The sequence below is a fragment of the Vidua macroura genome, chromosome 1 (genome assembly GCF_024509145.1).
Source record: "Vidua macroura isolate BioBank_ID:100142 chromosome 1, ASM2450914v1, whole genome shotgun sequence".
NCBI lineage: Eukaryota > Metazoa > Chordata > Aves > Passeriformes > Viduidae > Vidua > Vidua macroura.
This window is the reverse complement of record NC_071571.1, coordinates 92880046-92905917: the sequence shown is the minus strand read 5'-3', so window position 1 is coordinate 92905917 and position 25872 is coordinate 92880046. Positions and strand designations below refer to the sequence as shown.

General features: G+C 38.8%; 1 protein-coding gene across 1 annotated transcript in view; it reads right to left on the bottom strand.

The window, feature by feature from the left end:
* Positions 1-25872, bottom strand: part of CTNNAL1 (catenin alpha like 1) — a 57322-nt gene that overhangs the window by 19884 nt on the left and 11566 nt on the right. The window contains exons 2-7 of the mRNA XM_054002008.1: positions 16026-16215; positions 9811-9998; positions 4897-5016; positions 2627-2716; positions 2148-2318; positions 904-1104 (exon numbers count right to left, since the gene is read on the bottom strand). Of these exons, the coding sequence (XP_053857983.1) occupies positions 904-1104; positions 2148-2318; positions 2627-2716; positions 4897-5016; positions 9811-9998; positions 16026-16215 (960 nt within the window). The remainder of the gene's footprint in view (positions 1-903; positions 1105-2147; positions 2319-2626; positions 2717-4896; positions 5017-9810; positions 9999-16025; positions 16216-25872) is intronic.

Here is a 25872-nt window from a genome sequence, read left to right as displayed (position 1 = left end):
TATTCTGTATGTGTCTTGTTTGTCATATTCTGTATTATCAGTAAGATTTATATGCCCTTCAAACTACACTACTGCATTAAAAACACCTGACAGCAGTACCTGATTCAAAGAGGAAAAAAGGAACAAAAATGCTCTCTCGTAACAAATACGCTCAGTTAAATAAATATCCTATACCAGGACACATCTGCCTTATTTCAGAGTGTTGGTAAGTCTGTGTGCTATACATATCCCCAGGAGCAAGACTTAAAGCAAGTCAGCGTCAAAACCAGAAGCTGCATTTTCCATCTCTGCTTTTGCTTCCCCTTTTGCATGGATCTTCTATAATTTTCAAGGAACAAGTAGGACAAATGATAGAGGCAGGCTTAACATAATTCTTTCCTAAAAGAATCCTTTAAATAATGTAAAAAAGGACAAACAAAAATAGCCTTATTGTTTCTCTTCTCTCTCCATAATATTAAAACCCAGTCAATTTTTTACAATGTTTCCCTTTCCAGCAGTTCCACGGTTTCTGTTGAAAACAAGAAAGAAAACTGAGGTCACAGCTATGGGATCAAGACAATTGCAATCTCTGAACTACTCCACCAAAAGAATTCACTGTTTAAGACTGTGCAGTGATACTTCTGTTCACTGCCTTGTTTCCACTACATCTTCATTAAAATTAGTCTACTGACATCAGTAGCCTAATTTAGCCATCAAAGAATCAATGAAGCAATACCACTGGGGTAGGGAGAGGACAGAACATATGGAAGCTGCAAAAGCACAGAACAAACTGTGGCTTCCTTGATCAGCTCCCACTGTGAGGAATACACCCAGTTCTCTCTTCGTAGACCAGAAGAAAGACTGCATTCAAAATTTCTTTTCAAAGTAGAGATGAAAAGATTTACTTTGCTAAAAAGCTCTTACAGCTTGCATCCACACTGAAACCAGCTGCTCTAGTTCCATTTTAGCTTGTTTAGACAGCTCCAAAATGTGCTCTCTGTGCTCATGACTGGTATAGGCAGAGTCTGTGAAGTCTTCTGTATGTTCCAGGATAACTTCCAGCATTGTTGAAAGGTTTTCTTTTGAGAGAAAATAAAGATTCTCACGGAGACCTTCAACCTTACTCTGAAAAAGAAGCATGTCATTTCCTTGAGAATTTATGTGATTTAGTTGTGACGCAAATGCAGAAAGTAGATCTACCATTTTACATTTTATTTTTCTCCTTAATGCTTTTTAAAATTACTCCCTTATTTTCAATGTAATCCAACAGTTTGCTTGTGTCCAGACCTGCAGTTTGGGGTTTGGAATGTTTCTTAAGTGTGATAATACAATCAGCAGTTTACTAGCCACTTATCAGGAATAGCAGCAAATACATCATTGTACTCCTTATCAGGAATAACAGAAAATATATCACTGTTCTACTGCTGTCAATAAAAAGTTTCTAAGTTTAGGAAGTTTCAGAAATTAAATATATGTTCCAATTTTGTTTGATCCTTCCACATCCATGTAATCCATTTTGAGTAGTTTTCTAAAAATGGGTATGTAGCAAATTTAATACTTTGGGGCACTCTCAAAAAATTTAAATGGAAATTCAAAGAGGGGAAATAGATAAACAAATAAATTGAATCAAAGTGACATGCTCAAAAGCAGTAAGCCATGGTTGCTCATTAACTGCTCTTAATGGAGTATGAAATTTAGAAAAGCCTTTATGAGGAAAAAAGTTCATTGAGCTACAGGATACAATTTCAATTCAGAACATTTCTTTTGAATGTCAGTTAGCTCTTTTAAATGTTTGTATGAATTTTTTTGCATGCAGTTTTAATAAATTAACACTTAAAAAGCAAGAATTCTCAAACAACAACTATTTTAATTAAGGTCTGATCACATTCTGATACTTCAGTTTATTCAATGTCAATGCATCACCTCAACAAAATATTAGAGTTCTCAATGCATACTGTTTCAGAAGGAGAGGTGTATTTTGGCAATGACAATTAAATTATAGTCACCTCTTGACAGATTCTTTAACATTATGGGACAGTTATTTAAGTCAACACTGCTGAAGAGATGCAGCTCCACCATCTCAAATCTAAAACCACTTTTTTTCCCCCAAAATCCTAGTTAAGAGATATTTTACTGGCTGTAGAAAAAAATATTATTTCCACTCTTACCTTGAATTCTTTGATGCCAGAATATATGCTGATGGGGGCCATTTCATTTTCTCCATTTGGTCTAGAGTCAGTTACAATTTCTATCACCTGTTCCAAAGCTAGTCTCATCCGATGAAAAACTCCATCTTTGTTAATACGAGCAGATTCACAGTCTGGATGCCTCAGACAAGTCTTTTTAAAGAAAGCAGAGTAACTATTATGAAAGAGTACACATGCAGTACATTGAAATGAATGATCCCTGCTGAGGCAAGTCTAAAGAGCGTGTTTAGAATATGGTGAATTCTTTCTGTTGAACTGCTGTTAAGTTGAATTCACACTGCTACTTAGAATATAAAGATTTTCTTTCCTCATTCTTTACACTTATACCCTTCTTTAGCATGAAATCTAAAGTGGGGCTGAAAGAAGAGTGTCAGCTCTCCTGGCAGATGCCATGCTTTGTGATTTAGCCAAGTTGTGTAAGGGTGCACAAACTCACTTACCTTTGAAGCAGTCAGGAGCATCATAGTGCACTTCTCAAGAACAGCCCTAGATGCTGCCATTCTAGCCTTTTTCTTCTCATCCTTCAAATCCTAAATACCAAAATAAAAAAAAAAAAAGGACCCAAATATTACACAGTATCTAAAATATTAACTTGTGAGATTGGAAAAATAACTCTTGCAGGTTGTGCAAGAATGGGTTGTTAGAAAGCTTTCTAATTTCTGACAACTGCTATTTTCAGCCTAACTCATGATCTAGAACTTACTTTTCAGACAGACTTTAATTTATGCATTTATTCTTGGCTCTATTCAATTCAGATTTCAAAGAAAGAAGATCTCCAAGATACAGAGCATGTTATGTAAACTGTTGCTAATTTTGATACCTTTATCATACCTTTGATACCTTTATCATACCTTTAGCATTATTCATAAAACAGAAAAAATGAGGTGAAAAAAATAGATGACAAGAAATATTTTCTGAAATGGAGGGGAAGATAAGGTAGAAACAGAGAACACCTGCTTTTCATTATACTGCAGTGGAGGAAATGTAAACTCACTCTTTTTTCTACTTGAGTGTTATATTTGCTACATACCAGTAATAAAAAAAGTCTTAATAGGCTGAAAAAAACAATTCCTTGGTATTTCTCTGCTCTGAGTACAGAAATTTATCAAGAACTTTTCAGGGAAAGATGGATACACCTGCAAAACTGAACTATACCCCCAGCAAAGTTCATCAAAGCAAAAGAATTTAGACTCCAAACCAGGATGTGGGCAAAGAGGGCAAGACATTAATCCCTCAACGTGCAAGAAGTCTAACAAGGGGAAGAACTTAGAAAGGTACAACTACGATCTTCTTACTGCTCACAAAGACAGCTGAGTGCCGAGTGTCAAACAGGCAACTGAATGGGACCAGCTGAAGCTTTACAGGATGTAATGAATCCTAATATACCCAAAATTAAAAAAAAAACCCAGATAAATCACAGCAGCAGTCTGTTTTGACATTTTCATAATGTCTGTATTTAGCAACTACAGAAAATCTTTAAGATCAAAATCACATTAAAAACCAAACCAACAAAACAACCAAACAAGAAAACAGCTAATTTCTGAAATTCTGACATTACACTCTGATAAAGCTGATGGCACTCAAGAATTTATGGCATACTTAAAAATACTGTGTAGTAGTGCCACATAGCAGTCTACACACTGTAAACTGAGCATATCAAGAAAGTCCTGACACAATTGAAAAAGTGGTAATATAGCACTCTTGCCAAAAGAGTCAAGTAGGCAAGGAGGGGAGAGCAGAAGACCAATTAACACTGAAAATTCAACATAGTTGACAAGTGACTAAGACTTCTTAATAATGTATGTTTCCCTTTCAAAGGAACAACTGCTTCAGGGAAAAAATATTTCAGGAAAAAAAAAAAAGAGAGAGTTCATTTCTAAGCAGGTATTTCCTTTAATTTTAAGTAGCTTTCCCAGTAATAGCTCTTTGACACCAAGCATGAACACATGAACAGTAAAAGGAAACACATGATTTTGGACAATTTGTTTATACAAACTGAATTCTGAATTTTGCTGGATATTAGGGACTCTGTATTTTTATACCAAACCCTGGTTTAGCTCTGAACAGAGGATTGGATTATCAAGGGAAAGCAACTAGAGCTCACAGCAGAAGTCTTAAGCCTCAGCAAACCCTTAAACTTACATGGAAGTAGTGGGGAAAAAAGCTTCCAGTATGAATGAAAGGCTTTGAAAGAGTAGCTGCCTGTGAGAACTAAAACTCATTGCCCTAATATAAGAAGGTTTTGACCTAAACCTAGAAAAATATTTCAGAATAATAATAATAATAAAAAACCAAACTCTTAAGTGCTAATAAAGCAGATGCTTTATTAGAATCCGTTCGGGGTTTTTTAAGATAATGAAGTCCTTTCACTACATGCAAACATCAAATATTCCATCAAATAACAACAGACAAACTCTCTACCACAGTAATGAGCCAGAAAAGATAGAGCCAAAAGACAGTGACTGAAGCCAAAAGACAAAGAAAATAACACACACCCAGGCTTCTGGAAGATCTGCGGGGCAAACAATGCAGCTCAGGCTGAGCTTTAAAATCAAAAGATATGTGGAACACGGAGAGGGTAGGTTCCAGAGACAGGACACCAGCAATTGTTTTGTTTTCTTTTATCACCCCAGAAGAATCCATACCTTCCTGATAATAAGATGAAGATGATACTGTGCAACATCTCTTACAACCTCTTATTAATACTTACATTTTGCCGATCTCCAGTTAAATGGGCAAACTCCACCATTTCATTTCCAAACTGGCTGAATATCTGTACAAACTCCTGAAAACTACTGACTTTTTCCAGTTGCTCCATTGTTGCAAGAACCTGCAAGATAACGGAAAATACTGTAGATTATCAAGATGCCGAACAAAAAACATTATCATTGAACTAGGAGTACTACTATTTACAGACACTCCTAAGGTGTGTAGTTTGAAATGCATATATTTTATTACTATTTAAGCATTAGTAACTCAACAGCCAGAAATCAAATGTAAGTGAATTATCATGCTTCATTCAAAGCGAGTCATTTGTTGTCCACCCTCAAAAAACATTTTCCTTGCTCCTCACAGTATTAAGAATAACAGTATTAATGGATTCAGCTTCCAGATTCAGAAAAAAATGTGGTTTTAAATTTAATATGACAGTAATGAGTGCAAACTGATACCCCTGTGTTGTAACTATCCATTTCAGATGCCTAACTTTCAAAGTCCAAAATTACAGTTGCACAGACGTGTTTCAGTGGCTCTGTATATTAAAAAAAGCAACAGAATTCAACAAAACTGAACAAAAAAGTTAGAAATAAGTGAATACATAGTTTTATACTTTCCATAACAACCTACTCTAACTCTGGAGATTTCTATTAGTTGCATATAATCAAAGAACTAAATATACACAAGTTGTACCAAGTTCTTACTCAAGATACATGAAAGCATGTAAAATCAGCATTTTTTTAAACATTCAGCAAAGACTATCACACAGCTTATAAATTACTGATTACTGAAGGTACCCTGTGAAGTCACTACATTATGGATTATAACAGAAATTAACATCTGCATTTTTCAGGTTAGACATATACTTGCTAATCTCAAAGTGATCTTTCAAATACACTAAATGTCTTCAGAAGGGAAAACACTCAAGGCAGTTCTGTATTGTTTTTCAGACTGGAGATAAAACACCGCATGAAAATTTAACAGACTGCACAGGAAAGGGAGAAACTTCAACTGATTTTTCCTTTTTTATGCCAAAAGTATCTCCCCCCAACTACAAAAACAGTGTACACACCTGATTATGACAAACTCCCCCTTCCCTGCAACCCTGGCAAACTCTCCTAGAAGCACCCATTTGCTTGTGGCAGAGCAACTGCTCGATCTCAGTTGTAACCTAAGTAAAGCAAATGGTACACTAATCTCTGTGACTGCTGTGGAATTCACAGCTTTATCAAGCAATATTAGACTGCAGCAATCTGTATGAGGATATTAGGTTGAGCAACCAGTTCCACAAAGGCTGCAGAAAGAAGTTTTCCTGGTTGGGGTGTTGATGCATGAGAAAGGTTGGAGTATGAAGGACTTGGAAGGAAGATGCATAAAGGCGTGAAAATAGCAGTATGAGAGTGGAAGGAGAGAACCACAGGACTGGGAAAGTGAGGATATAGAAAAGTAAATGTTGCTGAAAGAGGAAAACATACAAGCTAAGGTCCAACTTTCTCTTCTAAGAATAGATAAAAAGAAATATTAATGATGCTCAACTATTCTAGGTTTAATCAAATGTAGTACTTCATCAGTCTGACCTTGGTTGCAAAAAACTGTTACAGTTTTCTGTGGTTTTCTCATGACAAATTTCTCGTCAAATAAAAATTACAGTGAAAGCACATGCATTTATTTCCATTGCATTAAATAATTCTAGACATCCCAGGCAGAGCTGACATTCCAAAAAACTGTATAGACAGGTCTAAATTTATCTAAAGCTTATTCAAGATGCTGATACAATGCAAAATACCTGTGATGTCTCCATAATTTTTCGTTTTAAAGCTTTTTCAACAAGAAACACACAGATAGTAATGAAGACATACATATTTGAATTAAAAGGTTAAAAAAAAAGTTAAAAAAACCCAAGGCTTTAAGCTCTTATTAACATCTAAATTAGCACTAGGTATTGCACAGCTACAGCTGCAGGATGAATGTCTCCTTGCAGACAGCAGTCATAGGCTGACATCACTTCGGGGCACATCCATATTTTGATCCAAAATGAACAATGCAGCAACTCCCCCACTATCTGTCACTTCCCTGCTTATTGTTCTGGCTCTCCTAACCTGAATGGTGACAGTGAGTGGAGCAAAACCTTAAGCTCACTGATGCAGTGACTAAGTCTGATGGACAATGAAACTGATCTTGTAAAGGAAAGAGTTGGTAGGAAAGATGTGGGCAGGTATGGAAGAAAATGTATGCAACCCAAGAACACAAGAACAGCATACATGGTGCAGAGAATGTGGAAGCAGGAACAGGATCACTGGGGATCATCAGCCAGAGGTTGACTCCAGAATAGATCACCATTCTGGAAGATCGCAATCACTTAATTTGTCTGAGGGATTGGATGTCCAACCACTCATCTGTTTTTCTATCCTTTGCCTTTGATTGACTCTTTATTCACATGAGGAAGACTATGACAATGGAAAAAAAAGGTGTTCAGAAATAGGCAGGAAAAAAAATAGGCAATAGAATTCTAACATTGGGCATTCAGCCTCCAAGATAAAAATGGAGCTGAGATCTTCTGGAACAGTGATGCATTTCAAGAAGCCAGAATCTTCTCCAGTTGGCAGTACTAATGATCCTCTTCCTACCTTTCCATCCTCTTTGCCATATTATACTACACTGTCTCAGAGTATTTGTGTGCACTTCTTAAATCCCTGCCCACATTATCCCTCTACCACAAAGTCTTCTACAGCAAGAACCTCTTTGCTATCCATCATAGCAGTGTCTCTACACACTTTTCAGGAGTGTACTTACAATAAAAACTAGGGCATATAAAAATATTAGGCCTATATAAAACACCATTTATTTAATCTAGTCCTGGAGATGCGAGTTGCTCTACTGGTACCACAGAAAAAAGCAGACTTTCCCAGACGTGCACTATGCACAGAAAGGAGAATGCAGTAAAACCCAGGAGATCACAAAGACTAGCTGTGTCCTGGGGTGCATCGGGCACAGCACTGACAGCTGGACAAGGGAGGGGACTGTCCTGCTCTGCTCTGCACTGGGGTAGCCTCACCTCGAGTGCTGGGGAAAGTTTTTGGTACCAAAATATAGGGAAATTAAGCCATTAGAGGGTGTCCAAAGGAGGACTATGAAGATGGTGAAGGGCCTTGAGTGGAACCCGTATGAACAGCTGCTGAGGTCACTTGGTCTGTTCAGCCTGGAAAGGAAGGGACTGAGGGGAGATCTCAATGCAGTTACAACTTCCTTGTGAGGGGAAGAGGAAGGGCAGACACTGATCTCTTCTCTGTGGTGACCAGTGACAGGACTCGAGGGAATGGCTTGAAGTTTTTTCTGGAGAAGTTCAGGTTGGATATCAGGAAAAGGTTCTTCACTCAGAGGGTGGTTGGGTACTGGAACAGACTACTCAGGGAAGTGGTCACAGCACCAAGCCTGATAGAGTTCAAGAAGCATTTGGACAGTGCTCTTGGGCACATGGTGTTATTCATGGGGTGTCCTGTGCAGGGCCAGGAGTTGGACTTGGGTCCCTTCAACTCAGGATGTTTTACAATTCCGTGCCTATGGCAGTCAGAGTCAGATACACTTACTTTGGACTATGAGATCGCTTGAATTGCTTTCAAAATTAAATGCTGCTCCTACGCTTACTATATTCACATTGGTGTGTATATGACAATATTTTCATATAGATTTAAAATTACCAGAAACCTAGCCTGCTCCTGAAAGGATATATCCCTCCTTATCTTTTCATGATACGTGCATTTGCACAGTTGCCCCATATCCTAAACCTGCCACTTTTGGAAAGGTAAATTAATTTGGATTACTGCATGGCTGCAGATGACAGCAGAAAAACAGCAAAAGGTATTAAATGCACCATTCTGGTCTTCAGTGCAAAAAAAGACCAACGCTGCAAGGAACTTCAGCAAACTGATATTGGTAACACTGCTGCCAACTGAATCAACTGCTGGGAGAACAAATGAGCACAAAGACAGCAGATCAGTGCAGCCAAGTCTAAAGCCAGAGAGAAGCAGGTAATTTCACTGGTTTTGAATCCTGGACTGAACTAAGTGTCTTGGATCTAGGTGCTGCAAAATAGAGTCCAGTGGGTCTGGAAAGTAAACTGGGACAAAGGAATAGAATAGAGACAGCATAAGGAGTCAAAAGTGGAAAGAGGGACACTGCTCTGGATTACAAGCTCAAAATTAATGGAAACCCCCAGGCATTATCAGGTTCTCATTTTTCAAACATAGGATTTTTCTATTTTTGTTTTAGCACATTGTGAAGAAGAAAATGGAAGAATATCCTACAGGCAGACAGTGAAGTCTGCACTCCATGGAATAGATTATATTTGAGGTTAAATAGGCCTTCACAGATTCTTTAAACCAACCAAGTAGTTTCATCCTAAGTTTCAAGACCTAAGTTAAACTGCACAGAAATCTTTTAATCTGTAAACCTCACTTCACTGGCACAGACTTTTTTAATGTGCATTCCGCACAGCTTTTTGCCTAGATGCCATAATGCTCTCCTTCTCTTGACCCTGACAGTACAAACATCCTGTCATTAGCAAGTAGAAGATTTATTGACCATTTTAATCAATCTACACACTTTTCACCTCACAGCAAATTTAAAATTAAATAAGCAGTAACACAGCATCTTCTCCAACATAATGAGTGAATAAAGCAATGTGAGTGACATAAAATGCAGAATCACTGAAAATTGTTATTTTAATCCTACTGACTTAAGAGCCATCCCCTTTTGGATACCTGGTAAGTAAACATGTGCAAGACATTCATTTTTATCTCTTTATTTTATAATTCCTCCAGAGATATAGACAATATCACATTTACTATTACCACTCTTTTGCACTGACTACAGGTATCACTTGAACAGAACAGAAATGAAGCTACAATACCTTGTTCCTGGAAGTTATAATTTGCTTAATAACAATTCTGTCTGCTAACACCAGCACCTTTGTGACAGAAGAAAGCAATAACCTTGCAGCTTTTACCACACCCGTTTTGTCTGTAAAGATTGTTATGTGGCTATCAGATTCTGGATGATCCAAGCTTGCCACATCTGTAAGCTGTGCGATTGTTTCACCTAGAAGGAAAAAAACAAATAAAGTGATTTTCCATACTTAGAAGAAAGATACTGGGCTATTAAGCATTCTTAACTTTTACCTTTGAGGGATAAGACAATTTCAGAGCTATCTACAACACTTTTTATTTCACTTTACTTCCTTTGACTGACTGCTGGTGGCACCCTCTCCATATTTAAATGTGGATTACTATTCACTACTACCTTATTCTTCCATCTGTAACATACACTAATTTTCTTACAGTAATTTACAGCTATTTGAGGGGGGGAGTGATGGGCAGCATTAGGGAGTGTGGAGGGAGAAAACATTAATGGGATGTATTTTTCTGATTTTAGTAGCCAAAGTCACACCAGTATCCACACTTGCAGCATCAATCCACTGAAATAGTGGGATGCAGCAAGGAAGAAAGAACTATAAACTCCTCTCCACTTTCCAAATTTCAACTAGCATTCCCATTATTTATAGGTTTCCTATTCCTGTAGAAGTCTCCAGGCATGAATAATAAAGAGATTCCAAACAGTAACTTCACAACTTGGAGGACTGAAGCATTATAGTGAGACTACTGCACTTTACATTCAAAGAAGGGCCACTGTCAGAGACAGGAGAGGAAAAAAAAGGCAAGGAAGCACTGATTTTTGGTTCATCACCTTCTTTTTATTCAACTTGGATTTAGTTAACTAGATAGTTTAAAAGGCTTAATTGACCACTTTTATTTTTTATGCAGGTAAAAACTCTACATCCACTGCAGCTAGTGGATTTCCTTATCTGAGAAAGAAACACAGACCATATCCAATTGAATCTTCTGGAGTACCCTAGATAGTAGTGTCATACAGGAAAGACAGAGCAATCTGTAACCAGAGAAGGGCTGCTGGGAGACTGAGCTCAGGCAAGTTCTGAGACATGATTTTTGTTAGCATGCAAGACAAGATATCAACCTACAACTGACCTATAGATCATCCTTAAAGATAAAATCTAGGAGATTTGATCAAATTCCCTATGACTCATTTGCAAAACCTCAACAAAGGTAATTCACCTAAGCAGGCAAAATACTCCAAAAGCCTGATAAAGTTAGTGCTCCCCTTTGAAGAAGTCCTGGTACTCCAGAAATACCACACACTACAGAACAAGGAAGGCCTGATAGTCCTTCAAACCACAGAGCTCCACATTTCATAGTGCTTCTCTCCCCTGATACTCGTGATCCCTTGGGTTCTTAAGCTGCCAAAATAGTATTGCATTATGGAAAGGAACTTCCAGTACATTTGCTGGGACCAGGCCAGGTCACAAAAGGCATGCTCCAAATAATCAGAGAGTCACCCAAATATACTGTACTATAGTACAGTCTGAGACAGTGAGTTCCACAGCTGAAGGCCCTGGAAATGGATAGAAGCAAGAGGACTTATAGAAGTACAGCTGCAGTTCAAAGAGTGAGGGGCAGCCAGAAGTACTGCCAGTGAAGCTGTAGGACAAGTCTCCAGTCAAGTAAGAAGATCATTTGACAGTTGCATTCTCCACAGTCCAATTCATTTCACTTCACACCAGTCTCTACTTGTTCACCTTTGTCAGCAGATTAACCTATTTCTGTGACATTACATTATCTGTGACAACATAAAATGCTGTAGCATCACACAGAGAACAATTAAAACAGATGCAAAGTTCTTTTGGTAACCAAGAAAAGATGAACACCATTATCCCATTTCTTACGCTATGGGATTCACCTTCTTGAGGATGAATCAAGTCATAGGTGAAGCAGCTAGTTACACAAAGAGTTATCAGAGAACACTGAAACACCTGCAAAATCTGCCTGTCAAAACTCCAGATAGCCATAGAAACTCAAGACTTCTGGTAACAGAAGAAAGGCTTCCTTCTCTGCCTATAGATCTGCAACTATAGGAACAGGAATTAACCCCTGTGACTAAGCTATGAGGAACAAGACCTGTTAGGGTAAAGAGATGGAGCTAGAGAAGCTATACTCAGCTGGGTGTACACCAGTCCATAAAACACATCTGAGCATGTCAAAGAAACAGTTCAGTGTCACCGTAATTCTCCTACTATGACTGAGAGATTATGACAATTGGGTGATATTTCCAAGGATAGAAAGACAACTATCACATCCATGTCAAAGAAGGTTTACAAGAAAAAAAATCAGGTTATTGTGGGCTAGTCAGCCTCACATCAGCATCCAGGATTACCATTAAAATAATCTTGAAAAACATTACCACATTAAGCAGAACAAAGCAATCCAGAAGAGCCATCACAGACCTGCCAAGGTGAATAGTCCCTTATTGACCTGAGTGCCTTCTATGATGAAATGACACTGTTTTTAAAAAAAGAAAGTAACGAATGTTGTGCATCTCAGCTTCAGCATGGCTCCTGCCATGATCTCCCATAGTTTCCTTATAACTTCATCATATGGACTAAGTGAACAAAAAGATGGGTAGAAAATGAACCTGACTGTTGGGCTTGGGGATGTTGATAACAGGTACAAAGTTCACTGGGCAGTCAACTTCCAGTGGTGTACCTCTGGGACTGACAGGAGTCATCAAAACTATTCCCTGGATGATGACTCCGCATGTTCAGCAAGTGTGTGAACAATATCAAAGTGAGTGAGTGTCTGATACTGTGGAGGGCAGGACTGCTAGACAGAGGAAGAGGCTGAAAAAAAATGATCTGACAGAAAATCTGTGAAGTCCAAGGGCAGTAAATACCACATCTGGGCCAGGGTAACCACTCAGCCCTACAGGCTGAGATCAGATGTCAACAGGGAATCTTTGTGGGGAAAGACAAGGGAGGCCAACAAAGAGTTGAACAGGAGTCAGCAATAATGGGCATCTGCATGTGGAAGGCTGCAGAAATGATTCTTTCCTTCCTTCTGGCACTTGTGAGGCAAAATCTGGAGTACCATGTCCACTTCGGGCTCCTCAACACCTCAGCTGACACAGTGGAGTAAGTGACATAAGGGAAGAGCTTGAAGGGGGGAAGTTTTTTCTGCCCCAAGAAGAGATGGTCAGTGGCAGAGTTTTCTGTGCTCTACATTTGTCCCCCTAGGGGGTAAGTATGGAGAGACACAGACAGACTGATCCCAGTAGGTATGGTGATGGAATAAGATATAAGAAAATACTTTCGGCACAGCAGAGGTGGTCAAACACCCTTAAGTAAGGGCAGAAGAAAGAAGTAAGAAATGAGCAGTATACAAGATGTACATTATCTTCATTCTTGGGAGTTAAAATTATGCTTACAACTTCAGTTATTCTGTGATTCCATTTATCAATTTAAATTTCAATTTTTCAGCCTTCTAAATTTAGCCCTCTCTGTACCAAAACCAAAGCAAAAATAGGAGAGAGCTATTTTTTGCTTTTATTTTACTCCATGTCTTCCTTTAGGGCTATGTAGTCAACTGGCAGAGAATACTGGAAAAGCTATGACACTTATTCCTGACATGTGCTTTCTCTTTTAAATTAGCCAGTCTTTCTCATTTTTAGAGAGAAAAAGAAGACAAAAAGAAAATCACAGATGAGCATCTAAAATGTGCTTCTGTAAGTTACATTCCACTACTATACTATCATGGTAAACATTGACACAGTGCAAGAATAATGTTCCCCAAAATCTGCTACATGACCCTCTGCAGTGTTTTAGGATTCTATTTTGAGTCAATCAAATTACAAGGTTTATTATAAGGAAATAGTCACAACAAGTCTGAAACACTTCAAATCACTCATTATACCCTTCTCAAGAAACAGATACAACATCTGTCATCCTTCAAAGACTCTGCAGAATATGCAATTGATTTAAAGACTCCCTACTTTTCTCAGAAATTGAGATGCTTAATGTTCTAAATCCTTTTGTATTCAAATCTTTTACGCCTTGCAAAATCTCCATTCCTAAGACACAATCTAATTTATTGGCTAAAAAGAAGTATGAACAGCTCTACCAGATACCCTGCCCTAAAAACCAAAGGCTTTCTGCTGCCTATGCCCTCAGAACATAGGGTTTATTAATATGGTCAATATTCTTGGCTATAATTGTCCATGTAATTTTTTTGGCTTGCTTGGGATCACCAAAGTTACTAAAAATGGCACCTGAGTTACCATGTTCAAAAACTGAGTTCAGACGACATTTATCCATAAGAATTTATCTGCTCAAAGGACCATGTTACTTTGTCCAACACTTTGTCCACAGAGATACAACTGGCACAAAAACCCCTCCATCAAACAAATAACCAGGAGCAAACGTGTTTGCTTACTGAATTTCCCATGTAAGCCGTAAGTTAGATCTCAAATGCAATGAACAAGTGAGCCATGCCAAAGTAAATGTGAGGCTGACAGAAATGTAAATAGGCCATATCTTCACTCCTCTAGACTGAGGCTATTACTGCATAACAGGAAATAAAACTTTCAATACAAAAGAACTATAGTCTTTTGCTGGGATAAAGTATCACAGACTATTTTTAGGTTCTGAGCTCCTCCTGCATACAGTGATAGGGAGAAAAAAATACTTAACCACAGCCTAACTAGCAAGTCAAGAAACAGAGATTCAGACTGCACTGCTCTTCCAGCCGCTGAGATTATTGATATGAACTTTGGCAGTTTTGGCTTGTCAGCATTTTACTTGGATCTCTGAAGAGAAAACACATGCTTCACATAATAATTGGAATGATTTTAAATTAGGACATTTCTGTTTGCAGCCAAGTTTACTGGAGCGGCTAGGAATTTTCAATCTAAAGTTAATCCAGAATAGTCCTTCAAATCCCAAGAACAATCATTCATCATCAGAGTGTTTCTAGACATTGTGACTCATTGTTGAGAGATTTTCAGAGGATTTCTTACAGCACCATGCCCACTTTCTAAGCTTCTTTTTTCATTTAATCACAAGACATACACCAGTTAGGTCAGCAAAGACAAGTTCTTCAGGACTCTGAGGTAATTTCAAAGATAAAAACCAAACAGCCACCCGAGCCCCCTTTTTAACTTAACAGATCAGTTTCAAGTACAGTAACCCACATCTTGGAGTAGAATATTGCTCCATCCTACAGTAATCAAGATATTAGTGTTGAAGGGTTGTTGAAGGGTCATTTATTTGTCCCCACAACAGAAGCTCAAGACTGTCACCCTGAGACCACAGCAAGCAGAATGTGTATCACACTTGCAGGTTCATCCACCTGCTCAAATTGGAAAAGCTTCGAGTAGAATTTCCCATAATCCAAAAGTATTTGAAAGCAAAAACAAAATGTCACCCCACTAACAACAAAGGGAACATTCTACTAGATGTCATATCAAAGCCTATATTGCATATTTAGAAATATGCATTTACTGAGGGTCACTGAAATATTATGCAAGGAATAGTATTTAGTATCTAGGAAAGCAGTTTTTAGCATGACACTGACATTCTCTTACAGCATCAGAGAACGCAATCCCCTATTCGCCTAAACAGTCTTCTGGGGGAAGGAGAGTGACAGCAGGCAACTCAATTATCCACACTTCACATTCAATTCTTACACACAGCAAGTTTGCAAAAAAACTTGAATCCAGCAAAAAGGCAAGCACAATATGATTTTCATTCTAGTGAGTGGAGTCATCAGATGACTGATGTGAGTCATCTTTCTGAGTCCTGATGAAATATGGGTTGACACTGACCTTCATTCAGACACTGAGATTTGGAATGCAGTGACCTCAGTAGCATAACACTCAAATAACTTTAAATACTCCACTGTTTTAACTTGGCAGCAATAAACTCTGAAGTTGCATTCCCAACACTCTGCTCTTTGTCTGTAGTAACATCATAAAAAAAGAGCAGTCAGGTAATTCCTTGAGGCAAATGATCCTATAAAAATCAAAGCCAACACACAATTCCATTCCCTAGTCGTAAGATGGCAGCCATTTAAGTAAATGACAAAATCAGGTAACAGATCAGGCCTTGAATGAACCAGCAGAGGAAGGTTAAGCAATTAAATAATAAAGTTCTTACATTATGCCTGACACTAAAAATAGTGTGCCAAAAATGGCACAAGTACAATTTCATGAGTAACTACATACCTGCTCTCCTTGCCTCAATGCAAGCAACACTCATTTCCTCCTTCAATTCATGGTTTTCATTGGCTATGGCTTCACCCACAGTAACAAATCTCCCGACTGCCAGGTTAACGGCCTGGCCCACTCGCTGGATTGCTTGCAGAGTCTTGTCTGAACGCTTTGGTTTATCCTTATGATTAATAAGAGTAGTTATCTGCAAACAAGAATAATTATTTATTAGAACATTTCAACTTTAATACTAAATGCAAGTTTTGCATTGAACTCAGTAATAGATCTTTACACTACTTTGCAAATAAAACTTCGTTTTGTGCTGTGTCATGAGGTATCATTTAACTTCTCAGAGAATGAAAAAAAAAATTGAAAAGTAAATTGAAAAATTGAAGTGTAATTAAGGTTGCTCATCTGCTCAGTTTATCTCAAATAAAAAGAGAGAGACTTTTACTTTTATTCCACTCCCAAATGCAGTATTAAAATAAGCTGCCCCGGGTCTCAACAGCCTTTCACAATACACACATAGCCCTTCCCCCATTAAAATATCTACCATACTTATAACTTAAACATCCTCAATTACACATGTTTCCTAGAATTTAGAAAAAGGTTGCTATTTTGATACAAGTAATCAGTAAAACGATTTGTGAGGACTTGCCTATTTTGAGCTCCCCAGTTGGCTTTTCTGCCCACTGCAAAGTGTTATACGTTCCCTCTCGGATCACACGGACTGGTGATCAGCTGCATGCTGGCTGCAGGAGACTGAAGATTTGTCCAAAACACCAAACATGAGGAAACAAAGAGATCCTTTCCCCTCACAGAGGAAAAAGGCAGGATTGCAGGAACAGCTTCTGAACCAAGGCATCAGGTAAACACGAGAACAGTAAGCAACTCACAATTAACTAACTATAAACTTCATTAAAAACCTGAGCTTTACATTTTTTGCTACAATTCTTTTCTAGTGAGACGCAGGAGAGAAATTAAACTCTGTAGTTTGAAACACCCTAAACCAGCATAAAAACCCAACAAAAACAGTCCTGCCTGTCCTTGTCACCTCATATTTGCAGTGAATTTATCTGATGTGGGTAAAACCTCAGTTGTGGAGAAGGTGATGCTTGCTTGTTTCAGTTTTCCCCATAATCAGGTCCCCAGTCTGGTTCACTGCATAGGTTCATGAATATTTTTTGGTGGCAAAAGGTAAACAGTCCAGCCCTGAGGAAAGATGGGCAGAAGCGCTCCTTTCAGCAAGAGTATAGTTTAAAATGCCCACAGAACTCCACTGTAAGCCACATCCCCAGGAGATCAAAGATGTCTGTTTAGAGAATCTCAAAATTACATTAATTACTTAAGTGTCTAACATCTCAGCTATATCAGCTTGATCACAGATGTCTTTGCCATTCCTCAAAAAGACATAAATCATCATTCATTCATTCACCAGTCAAGCCTGGGGTGGGACAGCATACAAGCTGTACCTGTAATGCTCACTACAAATTCAAGGACATAGCAGGAAGCAATGTAGGAAATGTTCTGCTTCATGATTTAATCAATGCCCAAGGTTTACCCTTCAGATATCTGAGCTGTCTTTCTGGAGGAGAAAAAAGAGTGGTGCTGTTTAACACCTTGCTGAGGCTGGTTTTGAATGCCAGGAGCTGGTTTAGACAAGTTTCCAGTACTAAACTCTTTGCAACGGGAAATATCAACACTTCATAGAGCACTTTGCACACACAAGAAAAATAAAAAAGCCAAAAAACTGGAGAGCAGTGCTGCCCTATGGAAGAACTGCTATGAGATGTAAGAATATTTTGCTCTGGTACAAAACATCAGTACAGAAATGCATTGTCTGCCCACTGCCTTCTTATATACACCCTACTTATCCAATTTGTATCTAAGCCATAAGGTGTAAAGCAAGGCCGCTTTCCATAGTTCATACAACAAATCTGTCCCTGTAAGAGACCCCTGGATCACCAAACTTCAACTCCAAAGCCTATGAACCTTGGATGCCTTTCCAGTGAAAAGATCATCTTATGATGAAAACAGAGTCTTAACAGAGAATAAACTGAGGAAACATCTGAACATCTTCAAATTCATTTTAAATGAGGAATGACATTCCTCCAAACACACAATTACCACCACTTCAATGGAAATTCAGACCAACATGAAATTCATGGTATAAACAACTGCACTACACAGCTCTCCTGAATTCTTGCATTGTAGGTACTTCAGGTATACAGAATTAAAAAAAATACCTGTCAGCAGCTTATCTAACAGTGCCAGCTGGTGAATTCTTGAATAGGCATGGCTAGCAAGCCAACTGAGAGCATTAGTCCAAAGGCTGAAGAAAACCAAACTGATAGAAGGACTCAACTTTGTTTTTTCAGCTGTTTTTTAAGTAAAGAGCAACCCAAATAAACAGCAACCCAATAATATTAAATGGATTAATATTACATTCATACAGTTATTGACTTCTCAGAAGTATATATAAAATAACACTGGCCTAAAACAAACTACAAGTTTACATACTGGCTGCAAGTTTACCTCCCACAACATTTTACACCAGTAGAAGTTTAAACATGTTCTGCATAACCCTGAAAAAAAATGCATATGCAAATAACACTGCAGAGTGAAAGGAATCCCACTGTCTCTTACAAATCATCAAGGGCATTTATTTTAATTCCCATGTTATTGCAGAAGTATGCAAATAATAAAAATTATGAAGATATCACAGCTTAAATTCCTTTATTAAAGTCTTACAAAACACTCTCAGGAACACGAGTGCCTTTTACATGTCTATAATTTCTTTTGCACTCTTTTCAGAGGGCATAATAGTTTCTGCAGCAAAAAACAACCCCTCTACTCCCCCTGCCAAGGTTAAGCAAGAATAAGCAGCTGTTCTGACAGGTCTTATCACTAGTGCCATCTTAACCTTATGAAGTTCAACAAGGCTAAACACAAGGTCTTACACTGGGGCTGGGACAATCCCCAGTACCGATGCAGGCTAGGGGATGAATGGATTGGGAACAGCCCAACAGAAAATGACTTGGGGGTACTGGTGCAAGAAAAATTGGATATGAGTCAACAATGTGCTTGTACCCTGGGCTGCATCAAAAGCAGCATGGCCAGTAGGCTGAGGGAGGGGATTTTTCCCCTCTACTTTGCTCTGGTGAGGCCCCACCTGGAGAGGGTTGTACAGATCTGGGCTCCCCAACAGAAGAAGGACATGGACCTGTTGAAGACAGCTCAGAGGATGGCTGTGAAGATGGTCAGAGGGATGGAGCACCCCCTGTCCATGGGTGAAGACAGGCAGAGAGAGCTGGGGTGGTTCAGCATGCAGAAGGCTCCAGAGAGACCTTAGAGCAGCCTTTGGACATATAAAGGTGGCTTAGAAGATTAGGAAAGACTTTTAACCAAGGCCTGTAGTGAAGTAGAGCGGTCGACATTTTTAAACTGAAAGAGGGTAGATTTTGATTTGACTTAGGAATGGAATTTTTTACCATGAAGGTGATGAGGCACTGGAACAATTTCCCTGAGCTCTGGAAGTCCCATCATTTTAAAAGTTCAAGGCCAGGTAGTTTGAACAACCTGGGGTAGTTTGAGCAATCTGGTGTAGTGGAAGGTATCCCTGCCTATGGCAGGAGGGTAGAACTAGATGGTCTTGCAAGGTCCCTTTTAACCCAAACCATTATCTGATTCTATGACCTACTCTAGACACCCACTTGAGTGGCTCGTATATGAAGATTAAACTCAACCTATGGTTATACACAGCAGCAGAGGCTTTGAAAATACCTCCTGGAATAATGAACTCTTAGCTGGGTAATATAATTTCTTCTCAGACTGGCTAACTTAGGGCCAGTATAGTAACTATCTTTAACATTGGAATGGAGGAAAGTTGGTTGTGCTCCATACTTTTTCAGGCAAGTCAAAACGCTGCATGGATTGGCAGTTAAAAACAACCATCGTGTGAGAACCAAAACAGAAGTTGGTCAACAAGTTTGAAACATCACAACAAATGGCTTCATGTAACACCTCTTTTGAGTGTGATCAATGTTATGTAGCAAATACAGCCTATACTGATATCAGATTTGATAAGATGTTTCCTATAAAAAACTAAGTAGCAAACAGCCCTGAAATAGAAGTAGGTAGGTCAAGATAAAAGAAAGATAAAGATATGAAATATTGATCAGTTAAAGAAAAAAGGGTTGGGTTTGGTTCTAGAAACATGAGTTACACATAAACCAAATGTAATAATGTCAAAGGCATGAGGAAAGCTGTTCAGATACAAGATGGACTTCTCATAACCTGCCACCTGCAGAAAACACTGCTCTATGAACAATGAGAAAGATTTTTCAGAATTATGCATTCTCATTCCCTCATAGTGTGTTAAGAGTGACAGGTACATCCTCCATGTCAAGTGAAGTTTTGAAAAAGCAGAGGTAATGGCAACTGCAGTTTAGGATTCTTTTCAAGACTTAATTAAGCTTGTAATTAACAGGGTTAAAAAAAGAACAAGATCTTAACTTAGCAAGGAGAGGAATTTCACTAGTACGTTAAATGACAAACTGAAGGAAACTGACGCTAATAAGCAGTGCAAAGATTATTTAACTATTCCAGCACTCAATAATAATTGTCTCAGAACATAAATATAGCAGGCAGCATTAACAGGCCAATAAGAAAGACTTCTAAAATAAAGAATAAGCAAAGGGTTTGCTCCTTACTTTTAAGCAATGTTTAAAACAAAGCTAAAAAACTGGTCAAGTTAGATGGAGAAAAGGAAAGACCCAGATGAAACTTAACAAGAAATTTTCTCTGCAACAACCAACCAAAGAAACCCTAAGAGCCTATAAAAAACTGAACTAGTAAAACTTGCCACATTTAAGACACTTCAGATTACAATTGCTTTTCCCTTGCAGTCCACCCAGTTGGAACCACACTAAACCTATTCCTGTGTTTTAATTTTTTTTTTTTAATGAAGGAAACACCTGCAAGTCCTAGAACATCTAAGGCCTCCTTCAAGCTTAACACCTCCCAAATATTTAATCTGTTATATTCTGATCATGTATTTCCCAGTCACCAACATCTGTGATGTTTGGACAGGAGTGAGCAGCTGAAAAGATTACCTGCAAGTCTCTTTGAACAAGAGCAATACGTTACATACTGTTTACTTAAGGATTTACTGATCAGGTCCTAGAAAGGAAACAGTCCTTTTGATGGTACTCACCCTCTGTTTAATGTGAGCTCTCACAATATTTCCATGGAATGTTTATCTGAGTTTTGAGACAATCAGTTTAAGGAGTGTCTCAAGAATCTGTCAGCTACATTCTTTTGTCACTTGTTATGAGAAGCCACAGAAAAAATAATGGCCTTTTCTCAAAAATTTTACCAAAACTAAGAGATATAGCCATAATGTATCAAGATGTACTTCATATTTAAGGAAACAAGCTCAGTTGTGGCAATTTTTGAGCAGCTGTTTTCAGATCTTTTTGAGGACCTTCAGATACTGACATTTAAGTCATTATATGCTTCATGCTCAGGAAGCATCATGACAGCACACTTAGCTAAAAATAGTCTAATGTCTATTTATTGTCAGTGTAATTAAGTCTTGCATGACAGAATTAAGTGATACTTAAAAGAGACTAGGTTTCAGGAAGTATTTATAGAGATCTATAAATAAAACCAGAGGAAACAGCTATTTCACAGCCCCTGCTACAAACACAAGAGTTAAACTGGCAAGTCATGTTTGGAAGATATCCTGCCCACCTCTCTCCTTAGGAAAGTACCCACATTGTACACAGGATGATTTGGACTCTCAAGAGTAGTATTTGTTACTGCCTCTTGTGTGGTGGGTTGACCCTGTCTGGATGCCAGGTGCTCACCAAAGCCACTCTATCATTCTCCTCCTCAGCAGGAAAAGGGAGAGAAAATATAATAAAAGGCTTGTGGGCTGAGATAAGGAAGGGAGAGATCACTCACCAGTTACCGTCACAGCCTAAATAGCCTCTACTTGGGAAAATTAAATTAATTTATGACCAACCAAATCAGAGTAGGATTGTGAGAAGCAAAACACATCTTAAAAATACCTTCCCTCTCTCCCTCCCTCCTGGCCTTTATTCCTTATTCTCTATCTCCTTTCCCCCAGCAGCACAAGGAGACAGAGAATGGTGGCTGTGATAAGTTCCTCACATGCTGTTTCTGCTGCTTCCTCCTCAGCAAGAGGTTTCCTTCCCTTGCTCCAACATAAGGTCTCTCCCATAGAAGACAGTCCTCCATGAACTTCTCACACACATCCTTCCCCCATGGGCTGCAGTTCTTCACAAACTGCTCCAGCATGGGTCCCACCCACAGCTCCAGTCTTTCAGGAACAGGTTGCTCCAGCATGAGTGCTCCTTGGGATCACAAGTCCTGTCAGGAAACCTGCTCCAACATCAGCTCACCTCCACGAGGCCAGAGGTCCAGCAAGGAGCCACTCCAGCACAGGCTTCCCACAGGGTCACAGACTCCTTCAGGTATCTACCTGCTCCAGCATGGATCTCTGCATCCCTGTGAACCTGCATGGGCTGCAGGGGGACAACTGCCTCACCATGGTCTGTACCACAGGCTGCAAGGGAATCTCTAGTCCTGCAACTGGAGCACCAACTTTGGAGTCTGCAGAATTGTTTGTCTCATATTATCACTTCTCTCTTCTCTGGCTGCAATTACTTCTGCACAATACCTTTTCCCTGCTCTTAAACACATTATTCCAGAGGTGTTACCACCATCCCTGACTGACTTAGCCTTGGCCAGTGGGTCTATCTTAGAGCCATCTGACACTGGCCCTGCCAGACATGGGGGAAGCTTCTGGCAGCTTCTCACAGAAGCCATCCCTGTAGCCTCCCCAGTACCAAAACCTTGCCACACAAACCCAACACACTCCTAATTCACCCTGGAAAAGTGAAGGCTTTGAGTGACCTCACTGCAGCCTTCCAGTGTATGTGACAAGATCCTACAGGAAAGATGGAGAGGATCTATTACAAGGGCATGTAGTGATGGAGAGGGTCTATTACAAGGACAGCACACGGGGAATGGCTTCAAACTGAAAGAAAATCTGTTTAGATTAGATATTAGGAAAAAAGATCTTTACTCTCAGCATGGTGAGAGGAACAGGTCGCCCAGAGAAGGGGATGCCCTATCCCTGGAAGTGTTCGAGGCCAGGCTAGATGGGACCCTGAACAACCTATCTATTGGAACATGTCCCTGCCTTTGGCAGGGGGGATTGGAACTAGATGACCTTTAAGGTCCCTTCCAACCCAGGCCATTGATTCTTTAATTCTATATTGATAAGCTTTCCTGCTAGAAAAAATTCAAGATGTTATCTCTATACAATGAGGATTAGCTGCCTTACAGTAACAGCTCGTCGTCCATTTTGTGTATTTTCTGCTTTCTACCTTCCATTAACTTTATAATGGTAGAAAATTTCCTTCTTAAAAAAAAAAAAAAGTAATACCAGGAACGAATAGTCTTTGCTAAGAAAATGTAATACCACTACATACTGGGAAAGAAGTTACAAACTCCTACAAGAAGAGTGCTGTAAGGTAAATTTAGTTGCATTCAATACAACACATAGAAATCTTGGTCAAAAAGGCCTATCTCGCACTGCTTGTACTTTCATTTTGTACTTTCATTAGCTCATCTTGAGTTTGGAGAAAGAGAGGAACTTCTAATATTACATTTTAAGTACTGTCTCTCATTAGGTCTTACATACTCCTTGAGCAGGATCAGGTCTTCTGAAGACTCATTTAGCCAGACAGCAGCGCTCGTTGTTCCAACACCCACACCCACTACAGAATACAACCATGCGTCAGACAGAGCAGAGAGGCAGCAGCTGGCATTTGACGTCCTGTCCATAAGGGCTGCAAGCAGAACTGCCACACAGACTTCTCATCACAAGATGAGACTCAGGGATCTTAGGAAGTGAACAAGGACTACCTGCTTACCTGTCCTAGAAAACAGATGTCTGTTAAGATTAGATGCCTGTCCAGGCACTAACGGAAATCTTAAGCTTTTTTGTACAATTTCAAACACTAAAATATTTTTTTAAAGTTCAGCTGGTGTGTGGATTTTTGGAATCAGAAAATTCCTATCTTCATATTTAATTTTGTAGAAAAATTCAACAAATAAACTTTGCAGAAACTCAATTTTAAAAGTTTTCAAAGGTTGCTAAGTACTAATGCTCTAGTTAACTGTAAGAACCCATATTTTTTTAATGCTGAAAACATTATTTCAGACATTTGCCCCTGCTTCATAGACTATTGAACCAGAACAGTTTTTTCTACATGTTATTATGCAAAGGGACAATCAACTCTTCTTGCAGAAGTCACACATCATTCAGGATGCTAAGTCAACACTTTTGAGACAGCCTCCATGAAGTGATGTAATCCAGCTATCCTCTATGAATTTTCCTTGCAGTCCCTCTGAACTGGTGTCTAGAAGAGCAGTACAAATGCACTGCATATCCAAGACTGCTGAGTACTTAGACTTGTGGCATTGTACCTTTACCTGGAGGCTTTTTAAAAGTGTATTCTCATTGGTTTTATATACATCTTTTATAAAAACCTTCAGGGAAGTGAATTAAATAAACTGTAACAACCTGTAGGCTGGTTTACTTATCTGTGGGCAAATGCTAACACGCTTAGCAGAGCCTCAGGCAATCTTTCACATGCAGTGTCTAACAAGCTGGTAAGCCACCTTGGAAAAGGAAGGAGGAAAAATCCATGACCTGCAGGGACAAGTAGGAGTTGCCAAGCACCACAACAACAGCCTTACCAGCTCAGATCACTGGGGTACCTCACCTAATATCTTATATCCCACAGTCCTCTACATGTTTGCCTAGAAAAGATCATGAGAGTTAAACAAGCAAATGCAACACGAGCTATAATGCACTTGTAACCAGATTTCCAGCTGGCTAATTGCAAACTGTACATTAAATTTTAAAACACCACAATACCTAATTGTACACTTCTCACAAGCACAATACCTTCACCAGATAGAAATATTATCTAGAAGAGATGAAAACAGTCCTCTTCACCTCCTTCACATCAACACTTAAAATCTACTCTTTGTAAAGTTCACCAGGAAATAGAAGAGTACACAACTTCAAATTCAAATAGGCACTTCAGAGTATTAGTACCATTGCTACGTACTTGTTAGGCATTCTTGGAATTCTTAAGAGATCAAAAGAAAGGATTCAACTCAGAACAAGACGGTACTATAGCAGTGAATACCCTTTCTTTGTGCTGAATGCATTCCTTTAACACCAAGGAACTTTTAAATTTCAAGTTCCAAACCAAATAGCATTGAGAAAATTATTATCTAAGATGTGATATAGATTAACTTGTTCAAATGCAGTGCAGCAATTTGATGACACCAATTTATTTCCTCCAGTGTGGGTTATTTTTGGGTTTGGGGATTTGCCTGGTAGATTTTCTTTGTTTAGTGTTTTGTTTTTTGGTTTTTTTTTTTCAAAGCAACAAGAACTCTGAACACTTCAGGACTTTTTTTTTCCCCCTATGGGATTAAATTATTTCAATTTTTTTTTAATTGTGAAAAGGAGTATCAGAGAGGAAAAAAAAGGAATGAACGCAGTTCACTATTTTTTGCAGCCTGTCGATTTTTGATATTATGTGGAGGATTGAATTAATGATGTTATTAAAGTACCCTACAGTAGAAGATAAATATGCTTTTTTTTTTTAATGTTCTCGTTTCACAGACTCCTGAAAACCAGGGATCCCCACTTATCTGCAGAGGTGAAGCAGAGAAGTAGACAAAAACCAACCTGCATTGCTGCTATTCTTTTTTTTTTCCACATATGGAAGAGGAGATCAATCACTGG